The following is a 17,396-nucleotide window of genomic DNA, read 5'->3' as shown; positions in this document are numbered from 1 at the left end:
TCTCACTCCTATGTGGAACTTACAAAACAAGACAAATGAATAAATAGACAAGCAAACAGCAGAATCAGACCTATAAATACAGAGAACTCGCGGATGACTTCCAGAGGGAAGGAGGTTGGGAGGATGGGCACAGTGGGTGAGGGGAGTGGGAGACACAGGCTCCAGGTATGGAAGGAACAGGTCATAGGAACAAAAGGCACAGCACAGGGAATATCATCAGTGATACTGCAACATCACTGTCTGGTGACAGGTGGCAGCTACACTCTGGTGAGCACAGCATGGTGTAGACAGAGGGTGAAGTCCCTGGGTGGCAGTGGGTTCTCCGCTCATGGTCCCAGGGTCATGGGATCCAGCCCCACAGGAATCAGCCTGCTTGAGATTCTCTTATTCCCCCCCCCCCTCCCTCCCTCTTTGCCTCTCTTCCCTGCTCTGGCTGTCTCTCTCTCAAAAACAGAGAATGTATTCAGAATTTGAGTCACTGTGTTGTGCACCTGCAACTAATGTAATCGTGTCTTTCAACTATATTCACAGTTAAAATATTTTTAAAAAGAAATTAATTAGGAAGTATAAACTGTAGGGGTGGCTGGGTAGGTAAGTTGGTTGGGCATCTGACTCTTGATTTCAGCTCAAGTCATGTATGATCTCCTGGTTCCTGGGTGTGAGACCTGCATCAGGCTCTGTGAATGGGTGCGTCCTCTCCCATGACTGCAACTGCAGAGAAAACATGCACAGTTACAATAAGGCATGGGAAGGCTAAGTGAGACTGGCAGAAACACAGACCCCTATACATGCAGGTGTTCGTGTGGGGTGTGGGGTCAGAGGAGACACTGGGATGCAAAAACAACTAACTGGATGAGAGAGGAAAGGGACTGGACATAGAAATGAACAAAACATCCCAACATGGCATCAAGGTTGGGGGACATAAACTTGTCAGGCACCCATTAGGCATCAGGCACCATTCTCTGCACGACATGGTTCAAGACAAAGTCTCTAAGGAACAAGGGGACTGTGAAGGGTTGGAGGAACCAATTTCATACTCAATCAATACTCACTGGAGGAGGAAATGTCCATCTCATCAGGCAGTTCAGTACCATCGACCTCAGTTTGACCCTGCACGTCACTGAGGATCTTGGCATTGTTTTCACTTGACATAAATGTGATGGACAATCCCCTCGGGCAACTGGCCTGCACAGGCCTCCTGGAAGGGGACAGAGGGTAGCACTGGAAGACCCCAAAGTAGGAAGACACCCAAAAGGAGGGACGAGGGTGTAATGTATGAATACATAGGAAATCAGGGGCTGGGAGAGGACACTGGGAGGTCCGTGTGGGTGTGCAGCTTACAGGTAGGTGTGGGAATCACCAGGCCGGTGGTAGTTGATGGCAGAGTTCACCTGCTTAATGTCCATGCCTTGGCCACATAGGTTGCTGGCCACAAGAATTCGTTATTGAAGACCTTTAAACTACTGATACCAAGAAAGCCTTTGTCAGAAAGACAATCATAAAAATGTTCACAGTCCTTTATCTCAGGGGTCTCATTTCCTCCCAAGGACACAAGACATCTTTCCATCTCTCCCTCACCTCTCCTCTCGGGGCATCCTACAGTGGATGGCAATGGCTGGCAAGTTCTGCTCCACCAAGAGCTGGGCCAGGGCAATGCAACGCTGCACAGACGTCACAAAGATCTTGCCTGTGTGTGGAGAGTGGGGGGATGTGGGCCCATGGGTGTGTGTATGGGGGGAGAATGACAATGTACCAGAGTGGGAGATTTCTGGAAGTACACCCTCCACATGAAACCACTAAGTCCCTCTTATTCCCCACTACATGATTCCTTTATTCCTCTAAGGATAATTACTCTTCCTTTCTCTCCTTTGCTTCGGATTTTCCTCAGCAAATCGGTCTCTGAGGAGATACAGAGAACAGTAACCAAATCTGGCAGACATGTTAGGAGACAGGAATGAGATACTCCATGACAAAGGGATAAGTATTGGAACTAGGGTCTGGAACGACCATGAACCATATTCCTGCTTATGAAATATTAAACCTAAGACCTACCCTAATTGTGGGAGTAGTTTTAGTGTGAAAAAGTTGCACAATCCGTAATCTGAAAAAAAGCTTCTCCTCAGGGTGTGATACAAGAAGAAATAAACATATTTAAGAACCCTAACAGGGCCAATGTATGTGGGAATATTTAAGGATTTAAAAGTCCTCCAGATTTTTTTGAAAGTTTATTTACTTATTTTAAGACAGAGAGAGACAGACTGAGTATGAGCAGGGGAGGGGCAGAGACAGAGACAGAGAGGTCAAGAGAGAGAATCCCAAGCAGGGTCCCCACTGTTAGCACAGAGCCTGACACAGGGCTCCATCTCACAAACCATGAGATCAGGAGTCTGACCCTTAACCGACTGAGCCGCCCAGGCTCCCCAAAACACCAAGTCTTTAATTATTATTGATGGGTTGTACGTATTTTAAAATATGCAATTGAAGACAGAAGAAACAGCAGCCCCCACGTTGGGAACTGGTCTGACACTGACAGCTGGGCCTCAGTGTGGACAGAAGCTGACTGATGCCACCACTGGGCCATATTATTCCTGTGGGACAGGAGCCAGTCATCTCACCGAACATCGACAGCACACAAGGACACTCTGAAACCATGACAAAACTTTGTCCAATTACAGACAAAAACAAGGCACCGTATGATCCACCAAATACCAAACATCTCCCCGTGCTGGTTACTGAGCAATCGCTGCTTTTACCATTACTTTGTTTATCTCAAGTTTTTATTTAAATTCCAGTTAGTTAACATACAGTTTAATATTAGTTCAAGAAGAATTGAGTGATTCATCACTTACAAACAACACCAAGTGCTCATCACAACAAGTGTCCTCCTTAGAACCCATCACCCATGAAGCCCATCCCATAAACCTGTGACCCACCCAGAAGCTTGACAGTTTCTCAGTACTAACCACCTTTTCTGTTGGGATTTGTGGTAATATTAAAACAAATGGCTTTCTTTAAAAAATTTTTTTAACGTTTATTTATTTTTGAGAGAAAGAGAGACAGTGCAAGCAGGGGTAGGACAGAGAGACAGGGAGACACAGAATCCTAGTCAGGCTCCAGATTCTGAGCTGTTAGCACGGAGCCCCACGCGGGGCTTGAACTCATGGACCCTGAGATCATGACCTGAGCCCAAGCCGGATGCTTAACCAACTGAGCCACCCAGGTGCCCCAAATCAAATGACTTTTTGATAATTCGATTCCACTCTAATCAATGCTGGAACACCTACATTACTTAGTGAAACAACACACAACACGTTACTTAAAAACATTCATGCATTAGTACAGATCCATTCCATGTGCAGATGGGCCTATGGATTTAATGTAACAGTAAAACACAGTTAATGATACTGTTTCAAGCCCAGTTTGCAAAGAACCTCAGAGAAATTACACATTGTGTAGTTTTAATATAGTATCAAAGATGAATATCCATAATTATCTGAAACGGTTATAATACATACTATTCTCCTACATTTGGTCAAGGACATACATTTTTTCATATACTTCAGCCAAAACAACACAATAGATGCAGAGGCAAATCTGAACATCCAGTGGTCTTCCAACGAGACAGACAAGAAAGAGACTTGCAAAAATGTACAATGGAACAAAACCACTATTCTCACTGCCCCTTTTATTTGGGAACATTGGTACTTTCCATACAAACAATATTTATGTTTTCATATGATTGAAAATGAATTAATAAGTATTTGAACCTGTTTTATTCCTACTGCGGTAAATAAAGATCGATATAATCCACAGACACACAATTATCCCTGGGATCCTCACTAATTTGTAAGACTGTAGAGATATCCTGAGAACAAAATGCTGGAGAATCAGTGACTCACACAGCTCCCGGTCCACGGCTCAGGGACACAGTGGGACTAAGAGCGCTCTGTGCAGTAGGTGAGGCGTCCAGGCCAAGTCCCAGGTCCCCAGGCCCGCCTCTCAGGGACTCTGGCCCCAGGGCGGCGTCGGGGGCAGGCAAGCCCAGTGTTGGGGAGTCCCCATCTGCCCTGGTTTCACTTCTCCCTGTCACAACCTGTGTCAGGTCTTTCTGCCTGGATACTGATGACGCGGCCTCGGTTCACACTCCTATTAGTGTCCGGTTTCCGGAGAAGCCAATGAGCGGCACCGCGGTTCCGGGGTATCAAGTTTCCGCACCCGCCTCCTGAGACTCACATTTGTCCCCAGACCCCGAGGATGCGGTTCGTGATGTCCGAAACTGTGCTCCTGCTGCTGTTGGGGGCCCTGGCCGTGACCCAGACCTGGGCGGGTGAGTGCGGGGTCGGGAGGAAAGGGACTCTGCGGGGCAGGAGGGAGAGGACCGCCCGGCGGGGACGCGGAACCTCCGGGGAGGCGACTGTCCTCCGCCCCGACCCCAGACCCCCACCCGCCTCCGAGCCCGGCCTGGCCTGCCCTCCCCCGACCCTCCCGGACTCAGCCCTGCTCTCCCCAACTCGGGTCCCCCTCGCCCTGCCCTCCCGTCCCCCTCCCCCTGGGACCCGGGCCCCGCGCGGGGAGGAGGGTCGGGCGGGGTCTCAGCCCCTCCGCGCCCGCAGGCTCCCACTCCCTGAGGTATTTCTACACCGCGGTGTCCCGGCCCGGCCTCGGGGAGCCCCGCTTCATCTCCGTGGGCTACGTGGACGACACGCAGTTCGTGCGGTTCGACAGCGACGCCCCGAATCCGAGGATGGAGCCGCGGGCGCCGTGGATGGAGCAGGTGGGGCCGGAGTATTGGGACCGGGAGACGCGGAACGAGAAGAACAACGCACAGATTTTCCGAGTGGACCTGAACACGATGCTCCGCTACTACAACCAGAGCGAGTCCGGTGAGCGACGCGGGCCCGGGTCCAGGTCACGACGGGCCGCGGTCGCCCCGATTCTCCGGGTCAGAGTGCAAACCCGAGGCCTCGTGACCCCCGTCCAAAGACCCTGGAAGAGCCCGAGGGAGGTTTTAGGCGGGTTTACTTTCGGTTTCACCTTAATCACTGCTGCTCTGGGGGCGGGGACAGGGTCGCACAACATCCAGTGGACATATGGCTGTGACGTCGGACCGGACGGCCGCCTCCTCCGCGGGTACAGGCAGGTGTCCTATGACGGCAAGGATTACATCTCCCTGAACGAGGACCTGCGCTCCTGGACCGCGGCGGACACAGCGGCGCAGATCACCCGCCGCAAGTGGGAGGAGGCCGGTGTGGCGGAAGACTTGAGGAACTACCTGGAGGGCACGTGCGTGGAGTGGCTCGCCAAATACCTGGACATGGGGAAGGAGACGCTGCTGCGCGCAGGTACCGGGACCACCGGGCCTCCTCGATCTCCCCTCCACTGGGCATGGCTTCCCACGAGAAAGGGAAAATGGCCTCAGTGTCAGAACAGCGCCCCTCCCCGAGTGGGAAGAGGGAGATCCGCCTGGAAGTTCATATTCCTACTAGAGACTGACTCACCTTGAGGGTGCTTTTCTCTAAAAGAGAGACAGGAATCCAGTCTCTCCCTGGGATGCAGGTTGAGATCATCCCAGAAATAACCCATCAGCAGTTCCCTCTGACCCTGGCAGCCACCTTGTGAACCCTGACCTTCCCTCTCAAGGCCTTGTCTACATCTGAGAACATGTTTGGAGATCTGACTCCGGGTTTTCTGAGTCACTCATCCTCCACCACAGTCAGGACCACAGTGTGTTCCCCCTTTAGACCAGCAGCTCCCTACCCGGGCTTCTCTCCCTGATTCCAGAACTTAACAAGAATCAGGAGATCCCAAAGGCTAGACTGCTGTCTGGGTTTTGTGCTTCTTCCATCCAGACCAGTTGTCCTGTCCACCTCAGGATGGTCACGTGGATGCAGTTTCAGTGGCCCATAAAGCTAAACCACAGTGTGGATTCTCTGTTTCTTCTTCCTCAGAGTCTCCCAACACACGGGTGACCCGCCACCCCATCTCTGACCGTGAGGTGACCCTGAGGTGCTGGGCCCTGGGCTTCTACCCTGCGGAGATCACCCTGACCTGGCAGCGTGATGGGCAGGACCACACCCAGGACGCAGAACTTGTGGAGACCAGGCCTGCGGGAGATGGAACCTTCCAGAAGTGGGCGGCTGTGGTGGTGCCTTCTGGAGAGGAGCAGAGATACACGTGCCATGTGCAGCATGAGGGGCTGCCCCAGCCCATCACCCTGAGATGGGGTAAGGAGGGTTTGGGGTAGAGCCCCATGTCAGGGAAAGCAGGGCCCTTCTGGAAATTTCAGAGTCAGAACTGAAGCCGGGGTCTGGGCCCCTCACCTTCCTTCCCTTTCCAGAGCCATCCTCTCTGCCCTCCATCACCATTCTGGGCATCATTGCTGGTGTGGTTGTCCTTGTGGTCACTGTGGTGGTTGGAGCTGTGATCTGGAGGAAGAAGTTCTCAGGTAGGAACAGAGTGGGGGGATGTGAGTTCTCTTGTCCCGCTGGGGGGTTTCCTAGGTAGCACATTGTCCTGCCTGGTTCCTGGGAGGTTCCATCCACACACATGGACCTGCCCACTCTGGAGCCGTTACTAACATTCACTCTGTAGCAAAGCACATGTGAAAATGAAGAACAGATTTTCACTTGGTAATTCTGGTGACGGGGACCTGATTCCCAGCAGTGACAGGACAGAGAGGAAGGTCCCTGCTGAGGCCAGACCTCCAGCAAGTCAGGTGGTCCTGTGACCCCACACCTCTTTCTTCATGTGTCCCAATCCTGTCCTGGGTGTTCAGTCAGAACTCTGGAAATGTCATTGTGGACCAGGACTAGGAGGTTACTCTAGGATCACATGGCCCACCTGTCCCAGGTCTCTAACATGCTATTTTCTTCCACAGGAGGAAAGGGACCAAGCTATTCTCACGCTGCACGTAAGTGTGGAGGGGGGTGATCCCTGAAACCTGGGATAGTGTAGACAGGATCCCATGGGTCACCCCCCTTCCCCCTTGGCTGCTCCTTTAGTCTCAACTCCTATGGCTCTGATCATGTCCTGTTTGTTCTACCCCAGGCGACGACAGTACCCAGGGCTCTGATTCATCTCTAATGGCTCCTAAAGGTAAGACACTGGAGGGTGAAGTGGGGAGGAGTGGGGGCACTAGGGACACTTTGAGCATGCGTGGGGCTGTTGAGTGTGTGGCACTTATGTGACTGACCTAAATGTGTTCATGATGATTTTTTTTCACAGTGTGAGACCCGCTGCCTGTGGAGAAGTGGGATCCGTTCACACTCCCACTTGGTGACATCAAGATCCCCTGACTTTCTGAGGATGGTGTCAGAATGTGTCTGTGTTCCTATTAGCATATTGTGAGGACGCAGGAGACTGGCCCCCATGCCCACCATGACCCCTCCCGTACTGATTCGTGTTCCGTCTCCATCCCTGTCTTTAGTTCATGTTGGGCTGAGTACTGACGCCTTACTTCCCTACTGAAAATGAGAATCCAGATAGGAATTTGTGTTTTGTAATTCTGGGTATGTGGGCATGATGAGGTAATAAAAGAGAGGATTTGTATGGTTGGAACAGAAAACAAATGAAAGCCCTGAGAACCTCCCAGAACCCGCCGTTTCCTGTGCCGTGTCTGTTGCAGGTGGGGACAGGAGAGGGCTGGAGGAGCCGAGCGTGGACGGGGCCTGGGTCCAGTCGGTGCTCAGTGCGTCCTTGGTGTGTCGTGCTCCCTCCTCAGCTGGGTCATTGTCTCTGCTCCTTGTCCTTGTCCTTTCTGTGGAACCTCATCTCACCAGGACCTGAGATCATAGGGGCTTGGACATCACCTGTCACCAGGACCTTGTGCAACAAGAGCTTCCTGTGACTGGGTCAGCCCAGGCTCCATCCTGGGTCATGACCTCAGCCCCATCTTTTGGGTGTATTTTCTTCTTTGTTTCTGTGGAGCATCAGGCCTGTTCTTGCTCTTGTGTCGGAGTTCCTGTCTCCTTCTCCCCAGATGACCCTGGTGGTTACAGCACCAGGAGTCCTTTGGACTGTCGTTCCCACCGGCCTAGATGGGCCCTGCACACAGGAGTCTCTGTGGTTTGGAGACATGAATTTTCAGATTCATCCATCTCCTCCCTCTAGAGTTGTCTTCTGGATATTCTTTACATCCTGAGGTAGACAGAGAGGAATCTGGGAGTTTCTCATCCTTGTTCAACTTCAGTTAGTTTCTACCTTCCCTGCCTCTCTTCCCCCTCTTCTTGCCCTTAGTTCTGGTAATGCTGGTTCTGGCTCCCATCCACGTTCATGGATTTATAAATCAGGGTCTAATGTAGATTTCTATTTGGTTGGAGAAAGAGTCCCATAGAGCCTGAGTACATTGATTCTGAAGACAGGACTATAACTGTGTGCTGTGCTGTGCAGGGAAAACACTGTGGGAGGGGGGAGCTGAGCAGAGAGGGTGGAGGGGGGAGCAGCCCTGGGGGAAAGTAGAGGCGGCACTGATGGTGAGGTGGGGGCACTTTGTGCGGGAGCTGCCACGGACCGGCTGTGCCTGAGGCTCTTCCAGAAGACAGAGGTCCTCTCCGCTGACCACCTGTTCCACTGACAATGTTGTGTGCCACGTGCAGGACCCGCTATTTTTCTTATCTGGGACACCTCAGTAAGTAAGAAGAGGCAAATGTGCTGGTCTTGTGGAGAATATGTCCTAGGGGTGAGGGACAGACTCTACTTGGCCTTGGAGCAATGTGGGGACTGAGGGCATTGACCCCATTGAGCAGTCAGAAATCCAAGTATAACTTTTGACTCCCCCGAAACTTAAATACTGCCACTAATAATGTACTGTTCATAAGAAGCCTTACTGAAAACAGGAACAGTCGTTCAACACATGTTTTGTACATTACATAGATAGGTACATGTATTCTTACAATAAATTAAGCTGGGGAAAATAGTAAGAAACCCTAAGAGAAACTGCATTGACAGCACTTATTGTAGAAAAGACCACATATCGGTGGATGTGCACAGTTCAAACCAGTGTTAATTCAGAGTCAACCGTATACTGTATAAATGTGGTAAATAAGGGAAGTGTTTAAATGGAAATTGGTAGGTGCTTTGAGGAAGGTGACCCAGAGAATTACCTGTGTGGGGACACTCAAGGTGGCTACTTTACTACGGTGGTAAGTGTGAGCCTCCCTGGGAAGCTGACCTCAGGAGAGATGTGCAGGACACAAGGAATTGTTGAAGAGCATGTCTCAGGGAGTTCTTTCCACGCAGGGGAACCTCCAGGCACATGCACTAGGGCAGGAGCATGTCCTTGTTCGAGGAAGGGTGAGAGGCCACTGTGGCTGGTGCAGAGAGCATGTCTCAGGTGCTCAAATGCGCTCAGATGTCTAGGTTAGGATTTGAAGGCTTTTGAGTTTTCTCTGAGTGACATGTGGAGTCACCGGATGGTTTAGATCAGATGGTTCACGTCGTACTACTTGTCTTAGCAGCATCTGTTTGCTGCTGTGCAGAATCGAGAGGTGAAGGGCGGGACACCAGTAGGGAAAGTGTAGGAAGCCAGTGCCGTTTCAGGAGGGGGGATGTTGGATTTATTTTGGGGTTTGAAGAGAGACAATAAGAGGGAGTGACTGTACTCTGGTTAGTGTCTGCGTGTGTGTGTGTGTGTGTGAGTGTATGTTCTGGGTACATTTAAAGATGAATACATTAGCAGCATGTCCTAATGTATTATTTCTGTGTTGTGAGAAGGAGGAATCAAGGACAGCATCCAATACTTCAGACTGCAAGAAGAAAGGGGGGTTGTCTTCCAATGAAACAGGGAAGATTTGGAAGTAGGACATTTGGGGAAGCAGCATCACAGGCATCCCATTAGGAGTGTGGAAACTGAGATTATTAGAAATACAAGTGCGGTTGGCTGTTGGATACAGATCACAGGGTAGGAGAAATATCTAGGTTGGAAAAATAGATATGGATGTTGACATCATATAAATGATGTTTAGAGCCTTTAGCATAGATGAGGTCACCAAGGGGATGACGGCCATAGAAGAGAAAGGAACAGGACCAAACCATGGACTCACCAGCACTAAGCAAGCTGATCAGAGCACACCCAGAGCACACTGCACAGTTCTGGTTCTGCACCTAGAAGGCACACACTCCAGGGAGACCCAGCCTTCAGTGTGCACAGGAATTTCCTGAACTTAGGAAGAGGTAGACATTCTGCAATAGAGTATGAGATTCTGGGTTTATAACAAGTTTGGTGCTGCTTCTGGTCTTCAGATCACACACTGAGCACCAAGCACATAAAGCACGATTCCCACATGGCTGTGCCTCACCCTCTTCTGTGGGGCTTATTAAGTAGTGATTCCTGGGTCCACGCCCAACACTCTAACATGGTCGGTGGGGAGAGGACTGAGCATTTTGTAACAAACCCACAAGCAACCCCGGGGTTCCACCAGATAGAGATGCAGTGAAGTCATTGATGAGAGCCCTCATTGTGGGAAGGGGTCTTACATCCACATTTAAATGTTGTTTTTTCTAGCAAGAAAAATGCAAGACCTGCTGGGAGATACATATTTTCTCTCCCAGGGTGCAGAGCCGGGAGGCAGATTGAGGAAGTGGTTATCAGCTCAACATAAAATCTCTGAGATAACAAGAGTGTAGATTTTAAATGTTTGCACCACACAAAAGGAAATGGTAACTATGTGACAAGGTGCAGGTCTAGGCTAATGCTCTGGTTGTAAGCATTTTGCAGCATAGAAATGTATCAAGTCAAGAAACTGTAGCCTTAAACTGACATAATGGTGTTTGTCAGTTATATCTCAGTACAACTGGTGAAAAGAAATCTGAAATCATGCTCTCTAACGCTATTCCCTACATCGACTTCTGCCTCTTTATGATACATGTGCACAGTTACAGACTGGGATGAGAGAAAGAGAATGTGGGGCCTTGTTCTATTTCAAGGAATGTCACAAACCAGGCATGAGGCTACACAGATGGGAACAGAATCCACAATGGACCCCAGGGGGAGGCTCACATATAGCCAGGGCCCTGCTCCTGGGTATAGATGTCACCCTCACGACAGAGTCCCCTGACATAGGACACTGGATCCGGAGGCTAGGACTGCTGTTGCTGCTGCCCCTTGCAACTGCATGACACCACTGTCATTCAAACACCTGTGCCAAATGCCATGTAGTGCGGTCCCAGCCTATCTGTCCCATGTCCTGAGAGAGATTCTGGCAGGTGGTCACGTGACTGTGAAGTTTCATGTCACGTCCCATGCAAAGTGGGTTCTCCTCTCCATGGTCTCTGCTCTCTGTCAACATTTTTAAATGTGGAAATTTTTCATATGGGAAGAGGATACTAGTTCTGGGCATGGAAACCGGGGGCCAGGAATGGAAAAAGAATGACAAATTGCAACATTTGGAGCAGTGATTTGAGACTACAACTTGATATGATACATTGTAGGCACTCAGGTCAGATTGGAGGAAGGAGTGACTAAATATGGTGTCTTTCAACTTTTTCCCTTGATAGTTGTTATGGGGTCCAGCTTTTGTCTACTCCAGTTGTACTGACAAGTAAGTGGAGTAGCACTGTCGGATGATGAAGTGATTGTTCAAAATGTCTTCTCCAGCCTTTGTCTCTTTCTAGGATTAAGTAACCCAGATCTGTAACACTTCAGATGATCCTTATACATACACTGACACTTCATATTTCTTTGTCCGTGCAGAGTATCCAAAATTTACCAGGTTTTATGTGACCCTCACAAAAGTCTGCAAAATCATTCCAGGTTAGACATTGTGCTCCTCCACGTCTGGTCCACGAACAGCTAGTAACCAAACTGTTTTTAGCAGATCCAATGACTTGATATACAGGCTTATTATTGTGTTGATTACCAGTCTGAGACAGGATAAGGTTTCACTTTCTTTTCTGTCTCTATCTGTTTGTGGGCTGATGCACATTCACAGACCAGTGCTGGCTCACACAAGACACAGATCACCATTGGCTTAGGTAGACTTGTATTCTACCACCTCGTCTGGTGCTGGATAAATCTCAGAAATGAAACAATTGTGAATGGGGATCCTCTTCCAGTAACACAGTAGACTAAGTTTTAAGGCTGCCTCTTCCTATAAAAGCAACTAATCATGATTTATACATATATGTATAAAATAATATGTATAAAATATGTATTATATATTGTATATATTTCACCCACAAGAAAAATCAGGAGAATAATAATCATTTAGGCCAAAATATAATAATGGGCAAAAAGCTAGGGATGATCGTTGCTCTGATACTCAAGGTGTATTTCAAATCTAGAAAATCTTAGCTTGACTTCTCAGGCTCAGGAACTTACTAGACAGGAAATAATGCCCAAGCTTATTCTATTTTATGAGAAACATCTCTCCCTGAAAATATGGGAGTTAAGATTCATAGATTCATATCCTCAGGAAAGGGTGACATGAATCACATCAACTCTATCTTCAAGAACAAGAAGAAATTATTCTAAGGAGGTTTGCTTGGAGCTAACACAAAGTGAGCAAAACAGCTACTTCAAAGAATTTGCAACGACAGACTAACCCTTCTGTGATTTGTAATCCAAATTTGCTTTGCTATTTTGGGTCAAAGTACCTTCAAGTCACTAGTTTAGTTTATTATTGTCCTGGATTGATATTGACTCAAATTTATAAGAAAGAAACAAATTTCTCTAGAGAAATCTACATTTAAGCTATGTGTCAAAAAATTTGCAGAAAGAATTGCACAAAGAAAAAGAGAAACTCGCAGCATGAAATGTAAAGTCCAAACGGGAGAAAGACTGTGATTGAGTAGCTTTAGAAAGAATAGGTAGTGAAAAGAAGGTCATAAAACTTCAATATTGCACTCATAGGACATAAAATATAACATGACCAGGATATGATATAAATATATAAATATATGTTATTTGAATAAATATTAGTATATGACATAAAGAAAAAATGCTAGTAAAGACAAACAGCAACATTTTATAATGATAAAAGTATCAAACTATCAGAAGGATGGAACAATTCTGCATATACAGTCACCTAATAACTCAGTGCCAAATACCTGAAAACAAAGCAGACAGAAATTGAGAAACAGACAATACAACAGTAATAGTCAGAAACTGCAATATATCACTTTCCACAATGGATAGAACATCTATGCAGAGATCAATAAACATAAAGAAGATTTGAGCCGTACTGCAAACCAATAGTACAAATCTGACATTTATTGAACATTCCAGCCATCCACAGAATACACATTCTTTTCAAATGCACTTGGAGATTTCTTGAAGATAAATCATATATATTCCATTATACGTGTGTGTGTGTCTGCATGTTAATGTGTGTGTGTGTGTGTGTGTGTGTGTGCACGCGCGCGCGCGCACGTGCGTGTATACCACCTCTTGTTTATCCATTCATCACTAGATGGACATTTGGGCTCTCTTCATCGTTTAGCTCTTGTTGATAATGCTGCTATAAACGTTGGGGTGCATGTACCCCTACAAATATGTATTTTTGTACCCTTTGCGTAAATACCTGGTATTGCCATTGCTGGATCATAGGGTATTTCTATTATTAGTTTTCTGAGGAACCTCCACACTGTTCTCCAGAGTGGCTACACCAGTTTACATTCCCACCAACACTGCAAGAGGGTTCCCGTTTCTCCACATACTTGACAACATCTGTTATGTCCTGTGCTGTTCATTTTAGACATCCTGGCAGCAAAATGTGAGCATATTTTCTTCCATTTTTTTTAAACATTTGTGTTTATTTATTTATTTATTTTTAATATAATTTGTTGTCAAGTTGGCTAACATACAGTGTATACCGTGTGCTCTTGGTTTTGGGGGTAGATTCCCACGGTTCATCACTTACATACATCACCCACTGCTCATCCCAACAAGTCCCCTCCTCAAAGCCCATCACCATTTCCCCCTCTCCCCTACCCCCTATAAACCCGCAGCTTGTTCTCTGTATTTAAGAATCACTTATGGTTTGCCTCCCTCCATCTCTGTTTGTAACTATATTTTCCCCTTCCCTTCCCCATGGTCTTCTGTTAAGTTTCTGAAGTTCCACATATCAGTGAAAACATATGATAACCTGTCTCTCTCTGACTGACTTATTTCACTTAGCATAATATCTTCCAGTTCCATCCACGTTGCTGCAGATGGCAGGATTTCATTCTTTCTCATGACGTTAGCATATTTTCACATGTCTGTTAGCCATCTGGATGTCTTCTTTAGAAAAGTGTTTTCTAAAGTCATGTCTTCTGCCCATTTATTAACTGGGTTATTTGCATTTCTGGGTGTGGAGTTTGCTAAGTTCTTTATAGATTTGGGAAACTAATCCTTTATCAGATATGTCATTCGCAAATATCTTCTCCCATTCTGTAGATTGTCTTTTACTTTGGTTGGTTGTTTCCTTCCCTGTGCAGAAGGTTTTTATCTTGATAAACTCCCAGTGGTTCATGTTTGCTTTTGTTTCCCTTGCCTCCAGCAATTTGTACAGTAAGAAGCTGTTATGGATTTTGATGGGTTCCTATCTCAAATTTAGGTCTTTCATCCATTTTGAATTTCCTGTTGTGTATGGTGTAAGAAAAGGGTTGTCCCAGTTACTTTCTTCTTCCTGTTGCTGTTCAGTGTTCCCAACACCATTTGTTACAGAGACTATTTTCTTTCCATTGGATATTCATTGCTGCTTTGTCAAAACTTAGTTGACCATATAGTTGTGGGTCCATTTCTGAATTTTCTATTCTGTTCCATTGTCCTATGTGTCTGCTTTTGTGCCAGGACCATACTGTCTTGATGACTACAGCTTTGTAATACAGCTTGAAATCTGGAATCGTGATGCCTCCAGTTTTTTTTTTTTTTCAGAGTTTCTTTGGCTATTTGGGGTCTTTTGTGGTTCCATACAAATTTTAGGATTATTTGTTCTAACTCTGTGAAAAATGCTGGTGGTATTTTGATAGGGATGGCATTAAATGTATAGATTGCTTTGGGTAGGATAGACATTTTAACAATGTTTGTTCTTCTAATCCATGAGCATGGAATGCTTTTCCATTTCTTTGTGTCTTCTTCAATTTCTTTCATAAGTGTTCTATAGTTATCAGAGTCCAGAACTTTTTCGTCTTTAGTTAGGTTTATTCCTAGGTATCTTATTGTTTTTGGTGCAACCCCAAATAGGATTGATTCTTTGTTTCTTTTTTTTGTTTCCTGCCTCGTTATTCGCATATACAAATGCAACATATTTCTGTACATTGATTTGACAATCTGTTATTTTGCTGAATTCATGTGTTTGTTCTAGCAATTTTTTGGTGGAATCTTTTGAATTTTCTACACACAGTACTATGTCTTCTGAGAAGAGTGAAAGTTTGAGCACTTCCTTGCCAATTTGGATGCCTTTTGTTTCATTTTGTTGTCTCATTGCTGAAGCTAAGACTTCCAGTAGTATGTTAAATAGTAATGGTGAGACTGGACATTCTTGTCTTGTTCCTGACCATAGGGGAAAGTTTCTCAGTTTTTCTCCATTGAGGATGATTTTATCTATGGGTTTTTCATAAATGCCCTTTATGATGTTGAGGCATATTCCATCTATCCCTATTTGTAGAAGGTATTTATCAAGCTTGGATGCTGTATTTTGTCAAATGCTTTTTCTGCATGTATTGACAGGGTCATATGGTCCTTGTTTTTTTTTATTAATGTGGGGTATCATGTTGATTGATTTGCAACATTGAACCAAACCCACAGCCCAGGAATAATCCCACTTGATTATGGTAATACTTCTTTTAATGTATTGTTGAATTCATTTTCCTAGTATTTTGTTGAGCATTTTTGCATCCTTGTTCATCAAGGGTTTTCACCTGTAATTCTCCTTTTTGATGGGGTCTTTCTCTGGTTTTGGAATCAAGTAATGCTGGCTTTGTAGAATCAGTTTGGACATTTTCCTTCCATTCCTATTTATTGGAACAGTTTGAGAAGAATAGGAACACTTTGAGAAGAATTCTTTAAATATCTGGCAGAATTCCCCTGGGAAGCCATCAGGCCCAGGACATTTGTTTGTTGGGAGTTTTTTGAATACATTTCAATCTCTTTGCTTGTTATATATCTGTTCAAATTTTCTATTTCTTCCTGTTTCAGTTTTTTTGAGTTGTAAGTTTCTAGTAATTTTCCATTTCTCCCAGATTCCCCAGTTTTCTGGAATATAATTTTCATAGTATTCTTTCATAATTGTTTGTATTTCTGTGGTGTTGGTTGTGATCTCTCCTCTTTCATTTATAATTTTATCTTTTGGGGGTCCTTTCTCTTTTCTTTTTGACATGTGAGGCCAGAGGGTTATCAGTTTTATTCTTTCAAAAAACCAGACTTAGTTTTGTTGATCTGTTCTACTAGGGTTTTGTTTGTTTGTTTGTTTCTATATGGTTTCTTTTTGCTCTAATCTTTATTATTTCCCTTCTCTGCTGGCTTTAGGCTGTATTTGCTGTTCCTTTTCTAGCTCCTTTAGGTGTAAGATTATGTTGTGCATTTGAGACCTTTCTTGCTTCTTGAGATAGGCCTCTATCGCAATATACTTTCCTATTAGGACTGCCTTTGCTTCATCCCACAGGTTTTGAACCGTCGTGTTTTCATTTTCATTTGCATCTGGGTAATTTATAATTTCCCGGTTAACCCTCTCATTCTTTTGTAGGATGTTCTTTAACCTCTGTGTATTTGATGGCTTTCCAAATTTTTTCTTGTGGTTAACTTCAAATCTCATGGTGTTGTGGTCTAAAAATGTGCATGGTATGACCTCAATCTGTTTGTTCTTGTTGAGGGTTGATTTGTGACCCCATGTGTGATCTCTTCTGGAGAATGTCCCATGTGCTCTCAAAAAGAATGTGTATTCTGCTGCTTTAGGAAGAAATGTTCTGAATATATATTTTAGGTCCATCCAGTTCAGTGTGTCATTTAAAGCTATTGTTTCCTTGTTGGTTTTCTGCTTAGATGGTCAGTCCAATGATGTAAATGGGGTGTTAAAGTCCTCTACTATGATTGTATTATTATCAAGGACTTCCTTTATATTTGTGGTTAGTTGATTTATATATTTGTGTTCTGTCAATTTGGGGGCATAAATGTTTACAATTGTTTTATATTCTTTCTGGATTGACCCCTTAATGATGATGTAATGTCCTTCTTCATCTCTTGGTACAGTCTTTGGTTTAAAATATAGTTCATCTGATATAAGTATGGCTATTCTGGCTTTCTTTTGACGTCCATTAGCATGGTAGTCGGTCCTCCAACCCGTCACTTTCAATCTGCAGGTGTCATTAGGTCTAAAATGAACCCTTTGTAGGAAGCATATAGATGGATCTTGTTGTTTTGTCCATTCTGATACCATAAATCTTTTGATTAGAGCATTTAGTACATTTACAGTCAGAAT

The 17,396-nt window shown here is 45.6% G+C and overlaps 1 protein-coding gene and 1 long non-coding RNA gene across 2 annotated transcripts; one reads left to right on the top strand and one right to left on the bottom strand.

Moving 5' to 3' along the window:
- Positions 1-537: 537 nt before the first annotated feature.
- LOC122219675 lies at positions 538-4,117 on the bottom strand. Its single transcript, XR_006202512.1, has 3 exons — positions 3,900-4,117; positions 1,053-1,198; positions 538-711 (listed from the first exon to the last, which is right to left on the bottom strand). It is a non-coding gene; the product is annotated as an uncharacterized LOC122219675 (long non-coding RNA).
- A 52-nt stretch (positions 4,118-4,169) lies between these two features.
- On the top strand, positions 4,170-7,593 carry LOC122219667 (DLA class I histocompatibility antigen, A9/A9 alpha chain-like). Its single transcript, XM_042938190.1, has 8 exons — positions 4,170-4,327; positions 4,614-4,883; positions 5,067-5,342; positions 5,949-6,224; positions 6,338-6,445; positions 6,878-6,910; positions 7,048-7,095; positions 7,225-7,593. Exons 1-8 carry the CDS (start codon positions 4,255-4,257, stop codon positions 7,227-7,229), a joined length of 1,089 nt encoding a protein of 362 aa, XP_042794124.1. The 5' UTR covers positions 4,170-4,254; the 3' UTR covers positions 7,230-7,593.
- The last annotated feature ends 9,803 nt before the right edge of the window (positions 7,594-17,396 follow it).

This window comes from Panthera leo, chromosome B2, assembly GCF_018350215.1.
Source record: "Panthera leo isolate Ple1 chromosome B2, P.leo_Ple1_pat1.1, whole genome shotgun sequence".
Classification (NCBI taxonomy): domain Eukaryota; kingdom Metazoa; phylum Chordata; class Mammalia; order Carnivora; family Felidae; genus Panthera; species Panthera leo.
The sequence above is the reverse complement of the archived record's forward strand: the minus strand, read 5'-3'. Positions and strand labels throughout refer to the sequence as shown.

What these genes read in the sequence shown, in the direction of transcription:
- LOC122219667 (XM_042938190.1), top strand. Translation starts at nt 4,255, where the DNA reads ATGCGGTTCGTGATGTCCGAAACTGTGCTCCTGCTGCTGTTGGGGGCC. An exon ending in GCCCATCACCCTGAGATGGG is followed by an intron (nt 6,225 to 6,337) that starts GTAAGGAGGGTT and finishes TTCCCTTTCCAG; the next exon opens with AGCCATCCTCTCTGCCCTCC. An exon ending in AAGCTATTCTCACGCTGCAC is followed by an intron (nt 6,911 to 7,047) that starts GTAAGTGTGGAG and finishes GTTCTACCCCAG; the next exon opens with GCGACGACAGTACCCAGGGC.